The sequence below is a fragment of the Ziziphus jujuba genome, chromosome 9 (genome assembly GCF_031755915.1).
Source record: "Ziziphus jujuba cultivar Dongzao chromosome 9, ASM3175591v1".
Lineage (NCBI taxonomy): Eukaryota > Viridiplantae > Streptophyta > Magnoliopsida > Rosales > Rhamnaceae > Ziziphus > Ziziphus jujuba.
In genome coordinates this window covers 24,457,338-24,475,422 of record NC_083387.1, presented here as the reverse complement: position 1 = coordinate 24,475,422, position 18,085 = coordinate 24,457,338, and the positions used below count along the sequence as shown (strand labels likewise).

At 29.5% G+C, this 18,085-nt stretch overlaps 2 protein-coding genes across 3 annotated transcripts; both read right to left on the bottom strand.

The window, feature by feature from the left end:
* Window positions 1-2,211: 2,211 nt before the first annotated feature.
* LOC107421531 (uncharacterized) lies at window positions 2,212-7,591 on the bottom strand. Of its 2 annotated transcripts, XM_016030780.4 has the most exons (10): window positions 7,389-7,591; window positions 7,006-7,216; window positions 6,421-6,546; window positions 6,186-6,335; window positions 5,574-5,703; window positions 5,183-5,224; window positions 4,550-4,813; window positions 4,429-4,471; window positions 3,924-4,001; window positions 2,212-2,513 (listed from the first exon to the last, which is right to left on the bottom strand). In XM_016030780.4, the coding sequence occupies exons 1-10, from the start codon at window positions 7,463-7,465 to the stop codon at window positions 2,447-2,449; spliced, it is 1,188 nt and encodes a 395-aa protein (XP_015886266.3). In that variant the 5' UTR covers window positions 7,466-7,591; the 3' UTR covers window positions 2,212-2,446. The 2 variants fall into 2 exon arrangements, with proteins under 2 accessions (XP_015886266.3, XP_015886267.3); XM_016030781.4 differs by lacking the exon at window positions 3,924-4,001.
* A 1,703-nt stretch (window positions 7,592-9,294) lies between these two features.
* LOC107421547 (uncharacterized) lies at window positions 9,295-12,338 on the bottom strand. Its single transcript, XM_016030805.4, has 3 exons — window positions 12,126-12,338; window positions 10,386-10,542; window positions 9,295-9,704 (listed from the first exon to the last, which is right to left on the bottom strand). The coding sequence occupies exons 1-3, from the start codon at window positions 12,297-12,299 to the stop codon at window positions 9,571-9,573; spliced, it is 465 nt and encodes a 154-aa protein (XP_015886291.2). The 5' UTR covers window positions 12,300-12,338; the 3' UTR covers window positions 9,295-9,570.
* Window positions 12,339-18,085: the final 5,747 nt, after the last annotated feature.

Below are 18,085 nucleotides of genomic sequence, written 5' to 3'. Positions count from 1 at the left end.
TGTTAAAAAGAAGATATTAATGTAATTTTCTTAAATATATTTTTAAAAGCTTGTTTTATTTCAATTCAGTTGCAACTTTCTTCACAAGCTAAAGAATAACTTTTTTGAGTCTTAACTAACTTATAAGATCATGAAAATTTTAAAGAGTAATCTACAAAGAAAATTCATTTTTCTTAGTTTAAAAGAAAAATCCATTTCTTTTGGTCAATTCAAATCCCATATAGTCAACACGCGAAGTCTACCCACTGACATATTTTACCCAAAAAAAAGAAAAAAATTGTCTACCACGTGGCATGGAATTATATGGCTTCTTCATGCAACTGTTACATTAATATCATCCATATAATTTTTTGTAATCACATATAATGTAAATAGAACATTCTATAGTTTGGTGGAACATCAAACTAAAATATATAAATTGTATGATATGTAGATCTGATTGAAAATAATTATTTAATACTCAATTATAAACTGAATATATTTTCATATCTTGGACTATCTAATCGTATTTATCATTGCCTATTATTCAGTTCAAGACTTTTCAAAGCTTTTGGTATTTGTAATGGACACGGATTAGGATGCTTTTAGTTTTTTCTGTACTTGTTTATATTTGTTTTTTATTCTTAATTGTGCATAGTCAATTCAATTAGGATATGTATCTATTTTATTAACATAATATTTAAAACAAAATTAAATTCAAATGAAATATATATGATTAAATATTTTCTGTGTTAAAAAAAAAAAAATTACACAAGGATAGAAGAAACATAGATAGAAAATTCAGGTCTTAAATCCTCTCTATTAAGAGAAAAATGAAGAATCTCAATTCGGCTTAAGTAAATTGTACCATATCACAATTTTAGATTCAATATTTAGTGTTATGCTTTTATGCTATACAGTCATTAATTTGGAAACAATTACATTACTTATCAATTAATGCTAATTTACTTATGGGTCTGTTTGATATAGCTGATGAAAATAGAATTTTAGTATGTAAAGTTTTGTATAATAGATCTTTTTAAAAAAGAGCTATTATTGAAAAGTTAATAAGTGTTTGGCTGTAAATAAAATAACTGTATTAAATGTTTAGTGAGCTTACATATAAGCTAAACTAGCTATATTAAATGCTTATTAAGTTTTTATATAAGTTTTAAAAAAAAAAAACTTTTCTAAAATAGCTTAAAAAAGCTGTTTTTTTGGTCAACGAGTGCTTGTTGATTTTTATTAAATACCTTTATTTTTAACAAAAGCGATTTTGGTTTTCAAGTAGAGCTTTTGAACCCAAAAAAAACTCTGCCAAACAGCCACTATATGAATTAGAATTAAACAGATAACTTCTAAGGAAAAAAAAAAAAACCCCAAAATATAATAAAAATAATATGTAATATATGTCTGTGATAATTATCTTTTAATAATGTTTAAATTAAATAATAAAATAAGTTAAAAGCAAAATTGGGCTTAAATTTTTACCAAGTTACTATTTAATTATTATATTAACTTTATCAGTTTTCACAAAATTAATGGTGAAAAATGAAAAACAAATAAATAAGAACCTAACTTTACAATTTTTTTTTTCACGTAATAATTGTATAATAAAAAAAAGTACACATAACATATTTCATAAAAAAAATGTTACAACCAACTTTATTTTTAAAGTCTTCAATTATTTAATTCTAAACATTATTAAACATTATTAAATGATAATTATATCACTAAGATATATTATATATTATTTTTATTATATTTTTCAATAAAAGCAATCGAATTAATTCTACATCACATAAGGGAATTATCACCAATCAATTAATAAATAATAAGATTATTTCCAAACTAATAATGATGACATGGCATAGCTCTAATCATTGGATCTAAATTGTTGATATGATACAATTTATTTAGTTAATGAAAATTCAAATCCCCCATCTCTTTAGAAATGGAGAGGATCCTAATTCATTTGTAATGGCCACTTCAAAGTTCGTTTTTATGTTTTCCTATTTCCTTTTTCCAGACCTTTTGTGGAGATATTAACTCCCGAAGTTGCTTCGGTATCCATCCACTCGTTTGCTTTTTAATGTCGTTAAATCTTTAGTTGACCAAATTAACTAGAGTAGATACCTATTTATTCAACAAGAAACTGACTCCAAATTCATGATCTTATTTTGCAGACTAGGGTTTAACAAGTAAAACAACAGCTGGTACCTTTCAGAAAAATGAAAAGAAACATAGTTTCATTACCGATTCTAACTCCTAAAAGTATTTGTTCATTCTGGCAGAGATAGAGTTGTAACATTAACAACAAAACTGATGAACAAAATGCAAGACAATCTAGTAGCATCTTCCCCAATTTGAAGAAAAACCAATCTCACTTTGTAATCCCTTCTAATTTATCCAAATTTTATACACTAATGCTTGCTCTATAGTCTGTACAAACACTGAAGTAGAAAATTCAGTTCGCGTTCAGCACATCCTCCTGAATTTCATCATATGTGCTGGTTTCCTCATTGAATGAGAACCTATAGGAAAGACAAATAATATTGAGTACTGAAATATTTTAGCTTGTTGAGATAAAGCTTAAAGTAGTGCTCCATAAACATTCTAAAATGTTAATACAATGTGAAGTACTCGTTTATGTGGAGTACATATAAGAAAATTAGCCAACAAATCCCATCTACATGATGGTAGGCTACGCAGTGAATATATGCAGAATTCAAGGCAATAAATCAAGATCTTAAACAGCCAGAAATTTGTTCAGAAACACAAAAATTAATTAATTAAGAGCCTAGGAAAAACCATTGTTTTTGACGGGCGGTAAAAATGATTATATATACAAACCTAAATATAAATCAAATACCTAATAATCTAATACAATCAGCCAGACCAGTGTGAATTTTGTCAAATAAAAAAAAATAAAAGAAAGAAAAAGCAAGCAAACAGTGAAATGGAAACCTTTAAGGATAAACCTTCCTCTCTGATAGTTTATACTTCATTGCCTCAAACAAGACTCAAAGTCCAAAGACAATATATGATTATTTAATTGAAGCAAAAGCAACCAATAAAAGCCATCTTCCAGTAAAGCCCATTAGAACTACATATCAACCAACTTTATATCAATGACAAACGTAGAATGGCCACACCTCCCAAAGGTACCAAAAAAGAACGATCACCAATTGGGATCGTTAAAGACAGAGGAAATAGAATTAACAATGTATTCTTCAAATAAGCTCTTGCATTGAGAAACAAAAGGGATTGAAAACGTTTTACAGAAAGATGCAAAAAATGCTCACAGATGCACCTTAGAATATCAGAAATGGTTCTGAGTTGTATGACTCAAGATGCCTCGGTGTGGTTAGGTGCACTGCCTCGAGGCAATAGCCTCATCTTATGTGAACAGAAAGTCTGACCTAAAATCCTACTAGAACCTTTTATCACCACCACTAGGCATTGTACTCCACAAAATGCTAGAGACACATAAATGTTTACATTGGGCAGTGGATGTTTAAATCCGCAAAAACTAGTCCACAAACCCTTGTCCATTAAAATACATACAACATGTCCACTAATTGCTTGCTTAGTAGCAGACATTTATGTAGCTTACCAGCATCTATATTGACAGGGTCTAAGAAGTAAGAACACCATCATTCTTACAATATGGTAAACTAATCAATAATCTACTTTCAGTTTCATAAAAGTGTAGTACAAATTACACTTAAATGCCATTCCAGAAAGGGAGTCATTAGTTTGGATCAACCAGGCATTTTAACATTAAAATGTATATACCATGTATAGGAATGACACAGAGTAAGACATATCCAAGGCAACAAAACAATCTTAGAATTAATCAATGTATAAAGAAAATGATGAGCGATATCGAATATCTGGAAGTATAAAAATAACACATTAAAAGCAAGTAGCTTGTACATTACCACTTCCCAGACGAAGCAGAACAATAAAGTCCACTAGATGGGTCATAATAATAGCCAAAACTGCTGCTATAATAGTACCTAAAGGATAAAATAAAGACATTTGATTTAATAACTCAAAATACCTGGAAAAAAAAATGTATTGCAAATAAAACTATTAGAACTTAAATCTTAAATCCTAAGCCCAACCGTGAACAATAAAGAACACCTGAAATCCAAAATCATGTTTGGACAATCAAGTAGAATGGACCTATACATATGTAAAATAGACAGGAAAAGAGAGAGAGAGAGAGGAGGAAGAAGAAGAAGAAGAGAGAGAGGGGGGGGGGGGGGGCGCCTACAAGATAAATCTATGCAGAAAGCACATAGCAAAACATTACGGTAAAATCTTTCTTTAAGATTCTATAATTGCTTGAGTTTTCAGAAAACAGGAAAATTTACATAGATAATACAGGAGGAGAAATCAGTTCTATATATTATAATCTAGAGCATGAGAGAGTCAGCATACCCAGAAGACTCGTCAAATGCATAATCGCTTTCTAAAGCTCCACCTGCAAACCAAACAAATATTAGGCTGAAAAAAATTCGCAAAAAGTATGGAAGGAAAATGAAAAAGAGCAGCAGCTTACCCTCTGCATTAGTGTTTTGAATGTTTGACAATGGCTGACCAACTCCATCAGAGACATCAGAAGATTGTTTAGTCGTAGCAATTCCATCATCTTCCGCAAACATATCATACTCATCAGAAGACGGCTTAACAGATTCTGAAGTCATAACACCATCCTCTGTTTCAGCAGAGAAAATGTCTATCCCTCTGTTGGCATCAGAATACCCCTGGTCTGCACTTATGGATGAGCCTTCACCTCTTGCTCGTAGTAGACTCTCATATCCTTCTGAAAAAATAACGAGTAAAGAGCACAAACTAGTAAGCACTTATGAAAACACCACCAACCTCTCTTTGTTAGATTTTTGGATAAACAATTTTCTAAAGCAAAATGGACAAAGTAATAATACAAATTTATCATGTGAGGCTCAGAACCATGGTTCAGGCAACACTGTTCATAACCTTGAATTGCAGATATGTTTCTGTTAAGTTAAATAATGACCTAAAAAGAAGTATACAAGGGCTATCAAGGGACATATGACATGTTCTCAACATTCTGACACAACTTCACAGCCATAGTGTGAATTCCGCATAAAATTCTTAAGAGAAAATTATGATCTAAGGAAAGGAAGAGTAAATAACAAATTAAAACACTCACCAGCCTCACGCTCAAACACATCCTGGCTCTCATGATACACATCTGCATGAAAATAATTCAACCATTAGATTACCAAAAGAAACAAAACAAATTAAAATAAAATAATAGAAGTCAAAGAATTAGCATTGCAAAATCAGATTGTGATTTCTCAAAATTAGTGTCAATCTATAACTTGCTCATAAATTGCATATGCAAAATTAAAGGATTAGTAGTCCTTAAACTTTAAAGTATTTAGTCCTTACAAAAAGATTTGTGATTGACATATTCAAACAATCTACTGATTGAACTATATAAGAAAGCAAGGATTTACATAATCACATACATGATAAAACAAATACATTGTGTATTTCACAATCTCAATAGTTATAAGCCTAAAAGTCAAAAACTTAACTGTATTCACCATTCTCCATAAGTTTCATGGCATCTTCAGTCAGCTGGTCAAAGACAACCTTTGTTTCAGCTGACATCTTTTCCTTCCTGTTATTTGAAGTTCCCTTCAGTCTTCTCAAAGCTTGTAAAACCTATCATGTGAAGCAAATTAGTTCATACAACCTACTAAAGGGGAAAAAAAAAAAAAAAACTAAATAAAAAAATAAAAAAATGCATGACTTAGAAGACAAATAAAATAAATGCGCAACGAAACTGAGACAGATTTTTCAAAGCCCTGTGTATACCAAAGAGAATATGCTCCCTTAAATAAGTTTACATGGGTAAATTGGCAAAAGAGAAAGAGCATTGAACCTTTTCATGCTCCCAGCACTTCTAAAAAGAGGGGCGTTGAGAGATAACAATGACACCAAATCATAGATGTTAACAGCCTTGAAGAAATGTAAAAAATGTATACCATACGAATGAATTTATACATATATTTAGGCATTTAATAAGGTGTTTAAATGCCTTTAAAGACCCACCATATGAATACATATTATAAGAATTTAGTTAACAGAAATAATACTTATGTTTGAAGACTCTAAAAATAAGAGGCATCAAAATGCAAGTTTACCGTTTCTCCTGGCTCAAGCACATCAGCGATTCGTCGTTTCATCTTTGCAACATCATTAGATGAGAGATCTTGCACATCATCATCAGTTTTGGTAACAGTACCTTTTCCAGCATATAGCGGAGCAACATCAACACTATCAAGCCATGCATCCTGCAAGAATCCACATGGACTCAATAAATCAAGTTCAATTCCACCATTTAAAACATTTTTTCCACAAGAAAAGCTTAGTCATTACCTTGATTTCCTTGTCCTTGACATATTCAACAAAATTCCCCTGCGCATCAAAATATCCTTCTTCCCTCTCTTTGTCCAAGTTAAAAGGTTCGATTGGAACACCATCGTCATCCAAATTCTCATTACCCTGCCAAAAGATAACCCCATCATAGGCTATCCTTTCCATTGACCCAATAAGGGAAGAATCTGTGTAATCATCATGAATGAAAAATAATGCTGCCATTTAAGGGAAAAAAATAAAAATAAAAAAATAATTCCAAATCCCATATGTACTCTCTCCTAACTAAAACATACACGGCCCCTTTTAAATAGTGAAAGAACTAAAACCCATAAAACAACAAATTTACACAAAATAGACAATTATAAAGAAAGAACTCAACTATCAGAAACCTAACAAAGAGTATAATTAACCCAGCAAAGCGAGAGGACAGAAGAAAATTATAAAGAAAGAATTCCACAATCAGCAAAATTAACCCAGCAAAGCTAGAGGACAGGAGACAATTATAAAGAAAGAATTCCAAAGTCAGCAACCTAACAAAGAGTATAATTAACCCCAGCAAAGCTAGAGGACAGAAAATCAATCTACCTCATAAGCCACTTCAGCGTAGGAGACATCACTTGCACTGCCTCTGCCTTCGTGACTCAAGAGGTCGTCAGGTATTTGTCTGCGGCGATTGGCACGGTCCTTAGCAGCGAAACGAGGGTCTACGGCGGGATAAATCTCAGCTATGCCTCCACTCACACCTTCCTCTCCTTGCTTCAATTTCTTTCCCTTGGGAAATCTAATCCTCTTTTGCCTGTAAGAAACCTTAAGCATTGTCAATAATTTTACAAACCCAGTAACTGTTTTTTTTTTTTTTTTTAAGTTTTTTCTCGAGAAACAAACAGGAGGCCAAAGATATATGGAGAAAACGGAAATTTAGGGTTTTAGAGAGAACCAAAGAGTGGAAATATGAAAAGATTACATACATAGGAGGTTTACTGAAGGTGTCGTCGTCGGCTGGGAACGGGCGCTTGAGATTACGGCTCGATGAATCGTCCTCCATGGATGTACGGAAACAAAAAAGAGTGTCTTTGCGGGCTCTCTGTTATTGTTTGGTTACAGAGAAAAAGTGCAAAGAAAGAGAGGGAAAGGCCCTTTTTTTTTTTTTTTTTTTTTTTTTTTTTTTTTTTTTGGTGTTGTCCACGACTGACCGACTCTGGTTTAATCTTTTTAATCCCTCAAAATTGCAAAAATCACTTCGACACAGTTTCCATATAAAAGTTATAAATTTCCTTGCCTAAAAAAAAAAAAATGTTAGTTCAATTTTTTTTTTTTTCATTGTAATTTTTCCCCCCCATTTTCGTGGCTCACTTTTTAAATCTCTAAAACTTATTATTATTTTTTTCTCAAAACAAAATATTATATATGTATCATTTTTCCTCTTCAAATGCCACGAAAAGCATAGCCTCATTTAATTTTCAATATGTTTTGCTAACAAATTATGATATTATTAAATGCAATTAGATGCCTTGTTTGATTTTTACTTGGTTTTGCTAATAGAAGAAGTAGTCTATATGCAAGTCAAACATGGTCATTTTATAAGGTCCAAATTGAAATTTCACATAATTTTTAAGCACCAAATTCTAACAATTTAAAAAAAAAATCTATAAATATATAAAAATATATATATTAATTCACCTGAAATAAAAAAGATGAATTTGTTTCAAGCAATTTGTACTTGTAGATATTTTATTTATTATTATATAATACTTTTTTCCCAAAATAATTATTTTAAAATACTATAAAATAAAAACAATTTTAGAAAGTAATTTTTCAAAAGAAATATTTATTTTAATAAATCAAAATTCAAATTCTAAATATGTAGGATTGTTTTTGTTGGCAATTTTTTTTCTCTAATTTACTTGTATATTTTCCTCCTTGATCAGAGTTCCAAGTAAATCTTACTTCAGACAAAATTTTCTTACCATTACTTCTTGAAAAGCAGCAGAAAGTTGAGTGGTTTTGGTTTGTTGATGCAAAGCTTTTCATTGGAAGTTTAAAGAATCAAAAGCAGAGTAAGTTGGGATGCTTTCAATGCAACCATTCATAATCTTTCTGTTTGAAATCATTTTCCTTTGCTTTGGTTAATAGAGATGGAAAACATCTTTTCTTGGCACATAATTTTTGCATTCTTTACTAATGAGCTGAGTTGAATTGCTTGTTTACTGTTCGGGAGCCTCTTTATGAGGATTAAAACTGTTCCATTCGGCTCTCAAGGTCCATTTGGAATGTTGCACTCCATTCGACTCTGATTATTTAAATATTTATCGGACCAAATATAAAATAATCTAATTTAATCTAATGCAGTTTAGCATTTTCAAGACCACCTTTCTATTCACACACACACACACATAAGTAAAACAAAAACCAAAACTAAACTAAATAAAAAATAAATGAGACCTCCTTGCCGACCAAAGCATGAATTTGACCAGAGTTTTATTCCAAAAACATAAATAGCTGCATATTTTTCTTTTTTCCTTTTGGCGTCTTTTCCTTTATGCTTGTCCCATAATTTACAAGTGTGAATTTTACAGAAGCTTTTCCTTTTCTCCAAAATGGAGTGCTTTTTTTTATTTTTTTTTATTATTATTTTTTCTGGGGGGGTTGGGAGAGGGTGTTGGGGGGATAAATGTAGTTTGTTTATTACCTCAAGTCCACTATATGTGTCTTACAGAATTTCACCAGAAAACTGAAGGGCATAAAATAAATAACTGAAGAAAATACCACTGACCTATAGAGATGCACTGGAAGTATAAAATACCAAAAATAAAATGAAAACTTGTAAAATTACGACGGTTAAAAGTAGAATTAAAATTTTTTTTTACACATTCCTGGAAATAATATAGGTTGAGTAAACAAATTGCTAAAACTGGAAATGAACTAGTAAAACATTTATGTTCGAGCCATTCGTCTATCTTTTTGTTGCATACCATAAATTTCAACCCCATTAGAATTCTCTAACATAGGATATCCTCAAATTTAAGCTATTTATTACGATATAGGGGATACATTCAATTGTTCCTACATCATAAATTTACAGGGAAAAAAAAAAGAAAAAAAGAAAAAAACAAAATACAGTGTCATACAAGCTATAGTCAAGAAAGAGTTTTACACATTTCTCGATTGTGACTCTGTTCCTCCAAGCGTATGTATTATCGCTTCCAAGACTTTAATTTCCTTATCACGTTTGGCGATTTCTTCTTGCTTTGTGCGCAACTCCTCCATGTGTAGTTCAAATACCTCTGCACTCAAGAACAAAATCAAAGATCATGACAGGCCAGAATTTCTGCTTTCCAATCTTATTCTAATTACAGATTTAAAGGGCAACTACCAAGTAAAAATGAGAAGAGTTATCAGATAACCAACATGAAAGTGCATTAATAAAAGGACTTATTGCAAACAGTCAACCTAGAGAATGAAGATAAAATTACATATAGATGATCGCACTTTTCAAGAAAAATTGCGATGGCCTTACACTTAGTGTGCCACAAATACAGATACAAGACTCTATATATACACTACCAAAGATAGTACATGAGGAGTCAAGAAATAAACCAAGTCAAAAAGAGCCATTAATAACCTGCTCTAAACTATACCCAACATTTTGCTTCTTGCAAGTTGCAAACCAACATTTTTGGTTTGGAATAATAACCATCTCTAAATTATAACCCCCCACCAAAAAAAGAAAAAGAAAAATGAATCCTTCTCCAAAGACATAAGCAAGCAAATGAAACCCATAAGAAGTGGCTTAAAAGGCCTAGCAATAAGCGGAAACACTACTCCAGTGCTTTGAAAAGTTGTCTCTCTAGGTTGCATATATGAAAATTTGCAAAAACCTCTTATCTAATAGGAACAAGTTCAAAAACCATCTACAGCGGAAACAATGAAAAATGTAAAAAAGGAAATAATGGGATTCTACATACTTGTAGTGTTCTCAAGCTCTTTTGTCACCTCTTGTGCATGCAATTCAGCAGCTTTTTGGGCTGCCTCAGCCTGTCGTTTTTCTGTACGAGCACGAGCAGCAGCAGTGATTGCAGCATCAAGTTCTCTTTCCAAAGACTCTATCCTTTGTTCAAGAACCTATACAGAAAAGATTCTGTGATCAAGTCTTCTCATATAGAATTAGCAATAGTTTTAAATGGTAAAAACACTTATTCAGGACATCAAAGCATAATACAGTCTCATGAAATAAACAATTGTTATTAGCCGCACCTTTCATCTGACTCACAGGCACACCACCAAAATACATTGCAATTGGTAAGTAATAACCAAACATAACAAGAGAAAAGGAAAAGACAATAAAAAATACATAAAAGTCGATTTTGTTCAACCAACAACCAATCTTCTCAGAAGAATTATTCAGGAAAGTGGTTCTAATTTCAAATACTTCTAGACATTGATAGAAAACAATGGCATTGTAGATTTCATAGCATCAAAGCAGAATGTTCAATGCACTGCAAACAACAAAATAGCTTTTTAAACCACATCTGCTGAATCTCACAGCTGCACAAATGTTACAAAATATGTAAATGGTCAATTTGATTAAGCTATGACAAGCTTCATATATACTTGGTACTTAACACTTTTTTTTTTTGGTAAATAGGACTTGGTACTTATACAGTTTTACTAGCTCCAAGTTCAAAACGGATACTCAAGTTATCTGATAATAAAACCATATTACAAGAATATCAAACCCATTATCATGGGTACAACATTTCTTGCAATGAAAGTCCCACAGTTTAACATGTCTTAATACAGACCTGCCATTATTTTCTTGAACTTTGAAATATACTCTACGACATCAAAGAACTAATAGAGCACTTTTTAGCAACAGTAACAATGCTATATACTCGAGTTAAAATACAACTTTTTTTTAATACAACTTATAGTTTTATCTATTTTGAAAATATATGACAATGGATACTTGTGGACGAACTAGTAATAGTCTACTACAGATAAAAGAAAGTAAAACCTGATCAAAGATGGCTCCAATAGATCCGTCCTTTCTAAGTAACAGATCACAAGGATGTGTAAGAATCAAATTCCTATAAAAACCAGTCAAGCACACCCAATTACCACTCCAATGTTAAATGAAATATAATAAAACATTAAAATGAGATCTAAATATTTGGGTTTAGACCTAGAATTATGATACATGAACTGCTGAATGACCTTACACCCAATTCCAAAGCAACTTGAACAACAACCAACATATCTGAACTACCTTCCATCATCCAAAAATAAAAAAATAATAATAATAAATAGAATGCTAAAAAACAACAAATTTGCTAAAGAAAAAAAATAGAGTAACTCTAACAATTCAACCTTTCTCCAATACATACAAAATAAAAAATTTTAAAAAAAAAAAAAACTTTGAAAAACCCAGAAAGCAAACTGAACTTCTCACTCATATTACCATGCGAACCAAAATAAATATCAAGTACAACACAAACAGTTGAAATTACAGGAAAAAAAAACAGAAAACCAAGCCGATCAAAACTACTACAACGAAATTTACACCAAAAAGTCACCAATTTGCATATAAAAAACGAAACCCAGATTGCCCAATGGATAAATACACTAGTAATTGAAGTTCAAAAAAAAAAAAAAAAAAAAAAGGAGTTGAAGATTGGGTAGTAGTAGCATGGAATGTGAAGTAAAACCTTGATGGTTCGGGCTTGTTCGGAGGTGAGGGAGGCTTTGGCAAAGGTCTCTTCGTCGACGAAAACAGCTTTCTTGAGGAGAAATTTTTGGAGAGAGTCGAGATTGGAAGCCATGTCTGTCAAATTGGCTATGGCTCCGTTCCATCTCTCAGTTCCTTTGCCCTTGTCCTCCATTTTTTTTTTTTTTTTTTTTTTTTGGGGGGGGGGGGGGGGCCTTTTCACCCAAACCGTACAAAACGATTTCGCTCACTCTCCAAACTATGCGCTTCCTTTAACCATAAGGGCGTGTTTGGTAGATACAGTGATGACTGTGTTTTTAAAATTTTATTTATATTTTTACCCTTGTAAAGCACCAACAATGTTTGTTTGTTATTAAGGCGTGTTTAAAAATTCCGATAGGTGCTTTGAAAATCAGGAATAAGAAGAAAGAAAACAAAGAAAGTAAACAAAGAAAGTTGCAAAAGTCCCCCTTTTTTTTTTTGTCAGAAATTTAAAGGTGCTTTCCAGATGAATACTTTAAGATTTAAAAAAAATAACATTAAATATATTGGTTAAAAAATAAAAATATTTAAAATAAATTTAAAAATATCTTTTTTTTATAATCAAACATTCTACTATTTATTTTATAAAGCATTTATCAATTATTCTGTGGAAAATAATTTTTTTTTTTATTTGCCCTCATGCATCCCTTATCCCTCTATAAACTCGAACCTAGTTTAAAAAACATAGATAATAGTACTTGTAACAACTGAGCTATCATATTCATCTACCAAAATACATAGCAACAAATGAAATACTATTTTTAGACTCTTAGCTACCATATTCGTCTACCAAAATACATAGCAAAAAATGATACTATTCTTAGACTCCTGGGCTCGCCACTGGCCAGCATAGATGTCTATTCAAAAGATGGTTTACTTAAAAATCAACCCTGTGGTCATGCTTAAAACACAATTAATATTGATTTTTTTTTTCATTTTAAAAAAGATTATATATATATATATATATATATATATTTTTTTTTAACGTTACAAATGACCCCTAATTCCTGCATTCTCATAATTCAAATTCAAGCTCTTATAGTATAGATAGAGGTGAAAAAAATTATATTCTTATCAAGATTATTTTTAAATTTTTAATAAATTATATTATTTTATAGAGTTTTTAAAAGTAGACCATCACCTTCAAAATGTCTATTTTAATTATTCACAATTCCAAGGAATATTTTCTTTTTTAAATGGTTGTCTTTATTTATAATGGAGCAAAAAAATTTTAGTTATCCACAGCATCATTCGAGATGTTTTAAATTATTAATTTAGTTATTAGTATTAACTTGACAATTTTAACATGATAAGAACTTTTTGAGAATTTTTTTTAATCTACTTTAAAAAAAAAACCATTTATAATAATTATTAAGGCACCCCACAAAGATCTTAATAAGTTATACTTTCCTTATTTATATATTTTCTTTTTTAAAATAAATATTTAAATATTGTGTGATTGTATCGATGATATGAGTTAATACACAATCATATAAAAATTACCTCTCAATGAATTCCTTACAAAAAAAAGTCCTTATCATGTCAAAATCTTAATCATAAATATTAAAGAAAATGTTATGTTAGGACAATATCCCTTTTATTCACCTCCTTATTTAAGAAGCAACATGGCTTTTTATGCTTCCATTTTGATGTTATTGACATTTATATTATCAACCATCAAACTTTTCATCCCTCCACACTCTTCTAGATAAACCTTCCATTTTCACGATGAATATATATATATTTGTCCTAAAATTTTCATTTGTTTAATGGCTTAACTTTGTTTATGTTACAGATTTCAATCTCACGGAGTTGTGTTCTGTGGATAAAAACAATGTTTGGTCAGGGTCAAGACCATGTTTGGCTGTTTCGTTTGCCTCGTTGTACATATTTGAAAACACAGTCCTACATGGATCGGGGTCACATTGAGTTTTCATTTCGAAGTCTAGCAAGCCTCGAAATTAAAATGCGTGGTCTTCGTATGGTATTATGAGGAAGATGTATGCTCTCAAGTGTTACTTTCCATATTTTGTACGAGATTATCTTGTAATATATAATTTATGACCTAAGTTTTTGGTTTTATGCATTTTTGTATGAATTTAACATAATGCAATTTAATACCTTTAATTTTAAAATTTTAAACCTTAATATCATATATATATATATATTTGGATATATAATATAACGCTCATGTGGGAAGACTTAAATATTGTGTTAAACAATAGTTAAACATAGTTCAAATTGCCATAAATTTTAAATTGAGTATCTAAATCATAAAACCTAAAAAATAAGAGGTATTAAAATATAATAATCCCTCCAATTTAAATTTATATATTCATAACATTATATATATATATATATATATACACATATATATGTGCACTAAAATAAAAATGCTATGATACTAATTTGTTGATATTGGAGGTTTATTGTTTGCTTTTATAATAATGAGACAGTTATATATCAAAAATATTATCTGGCAAATAATAATTTTTTCATTAATATTATATTATTCTGCTAGTTTGAGTTTTATTTATTGATTTTTCATATATAATTATTTTTTTGAATAAATTATTCATATATATGTATATATAATTATTTGGTTATGTCATTTTGGCTCATCGTAAGGGAACATTTATTGTCAAATCAATAGGCAAATAAAATTAATAAACAAGCTTGTGCATAGTGATAATTCGCTAATCTTGAATTTAAAATTTAGTGATAAAATCCTTTCTTTTTAATTCATCAAAAACAAAAACAAAAAATATATTATTTATCTTTTGTTGTTCTAATTGATTAATTAAATAAAAATAAAGTTGCTGTATAATTTTTAATTGTTACGTTGATAAAATAAAATTGAACGATATATCGTAATTTTTTGAATAAATCTGCAAAAACTATATAAAATAAAAAATATCGACAATTTTGAAATACATTCCAAAAAAAATAATAACAACAAAAAAAAAAAAAAAAAGGAAATTACATGAAAGTGGAGACTAATGCATCAATTTTTAACTGTCTCAATCTCTAACCCAGAAATCGAGGAGTACCAAAACGAGAATATCGCCGTCAGCTTCGACGCGTCAGATATAAAGAATGTCACGTGTCGAGCATTGATTGGAATAAAGATATAAAAAATAAATAAATGCTTTGCTTTGGGCCGATTATGAGAATCAGAGGTGGGGTCCAAAAAGTTGTTCGCTTTCCGGCTAAGGAAACAAAACACAGATATTTGCCTACTCCGTATGGCAATTTCCAATTCGTCCAATTTTTTGTTCCTTTGAAAAATTAATTTACCATTATAACCCTTTCTTTGAGGCCAAGTAAATTTATATATATGTAAAAAAGAAAAAAAAAAAAAAGTCACAAAAAGTGAGCAGAGCCATCTTGTCCGTGACCAATACATATAAAATGTGGTCCCATTAGGCTTACCACTGAGAAGCCTTCATTTATCAATAAAGTGGAAAAATAATAATAATGATAATAATGAAGGTTTTACGTTAGGTGTTTCCAATTTATGAAACTGTCTATTCCATTTTATATATATATATATATTTTAAATTTAATTCTGCTTTTCATAATTACGTGTAGGAAAAATAATATTATGTCCTTGCAAGGCTATTGCCCAATTAAATTTTCTCATGCAAATGACACAAAAATTAGTGTATTTATGAATTTTATATGTAGAAGGGTAATATCGTCAAATGAGATGTTTTGGGCATTCCATCAAATTGGATCATTTAACCTGTTTTTTTAGAAATTGCGTGCAAACTCTAGAGTTTATATTCTCTGGGAGCATAGTCCAATAATAAAAATGATGTTTTTTTTAATAATAATTCCAAATTTAAAATTTTCATGTCTCTGTAACAACAGTTTAAGGATAAAAATAAAAATCACTATTTTTTTAAAGCAACAATCTCAAATATAAATTATTATATCTCTAATATATATATATATGTGTGTGTTCAATTTTAAATAAGATTTATTTTATTTTATTAAACGAAAATCAATCAAAAGTTATATTTAAAATTAAAAAAAAGTTAAACACCAATTTAGTAATATATCAAAATCCTATTTAGAAAAAATAAATATTACTGAGATCTTATATAATTTTAAATTTTAACATTTAATTTAATTAAAAATATAGTAATTTTATCTTTGTAGGTGTAACATATAAATACATAAGAGTACTAAAAACATAATAACAACAGTTTTTTTAACTATACGATAATAGGAGCATTTTTAAGTATAAAATAGACATTATATACCCAGAAGTTAAAGAAAATGAGAGATATATTTTTCCCGGTCGTGAAAACAATAATACTTTGAGAATGGAACAAAAAATCAAAAAATAAAAAAAATCACTTAGTTAGTTTGACTCAATTATTATGGTATGAAGACCAATTATTAGTAATTAATACCTATCCCATATGTGCACACAAACATTATTAGATTTTATAAAAAACAAAAAAAGAAAAAGAAAAAGAAAAGTAATAAGCATGCTAGCAAGAAAATGAAGAATATTACTTTCCCAAATACATTGACAATAACTTGACAAAGAATTTTTGGATTTTTATCCTATAATTTTTTTTTTATACCATAAACATGCAAAATAAATATGACTGTCAATATTTCAAAACAGCAAAAGTACATAAATGTTGCATTACATCATAATGAAAACATATTTTTATCATCTGCGAAATATGTTCCTTCTAAAAAGAAAATAAATTATACTGTATTTTAGTTTTAAAGTTAAAATGAGCATTTATTTTCTATAATTTTATTTTTTCGGTTAATCAAATTTTACTATCTTCTAATTTAGAGAAGTTGCACTTTCAACCATTAAATTTAAAATGTTATAATTTAGGCCCTAAATCTTAATTTGTTACATATTGATTTAATTGGAATTCTGGCTAACACATGTTTTATATTAAGTTTATGTTTTTTCCCCCTTACATAATTAATTAATATTAATAAATCATTAAAAAAAACAAATTATATATAATTTAAGAAAAAAATTGATCAAAATAACAAACTACACTAAAATTGAAATATTTTGAATTTGAAAAGCCTAGATTGCAACTTCTCAAAGGAGTAGTAGTACTAAGTGTAATTTGCCTTTTTATTTTTTTGTTATATAAATGTAAAAGTTTCATGTAACAACAAATTATATCTACATCAAACTTTTGCTAAAATGGTAAATGGAAAGCAAAGAACAATATTTAAAGCGTGGATATACTTTTGCTAATGAGGAAACAAATGAGCGGTCAAGATCAATCCTTCCATACTCAATGCACCTTAGACAGTAATGCATTGGATACAAAATCTGAAAAAGATTTTTTATTTTTTATTTCCATTTTATTGAATTTTATTTTATTTTTATCTTTCTCAAACGACAAAGCCAAAGCAAGGGTATTTAGGTAATTTAAAAAAGAACACATAAAAAACCCTATAAAATATCTGTTAACCGTTATGGATTGGAGAGAATTGAGAGAGGTTGTTGCAGTCTTTGCCAGATACGGGGTAACAGAAAAAATCAAACGTGAAATCTCTTTTATTATTTCGTATTTAATTCTCAAATAATTAAATAAAAAAATTTATTTTATAAAAATTTAACATTCATCGAATAAATAAAATAAATAAATAAATATTAAAATAATGGACACGCGCCACATGGCAATATATTGTGCCAAAAAGATCGTCCGAGGGACAAATGCTCATTGCAGTGCTGACACGGTTGGGACCCACCGTCAGAATCGAGCGTGTTACACACGCATGATGAAGGAGTGTCATCTTCATAATATTTCAATTAAAAAATAAAAAAAGTTTTTTTTATTGATTTTTATTTTTTAAATACAGTGTTAAACACTCTCACAGTGTAGTGTTTTTTTGTGTCTCTTCGTTGCTCTCTTTCCGTGT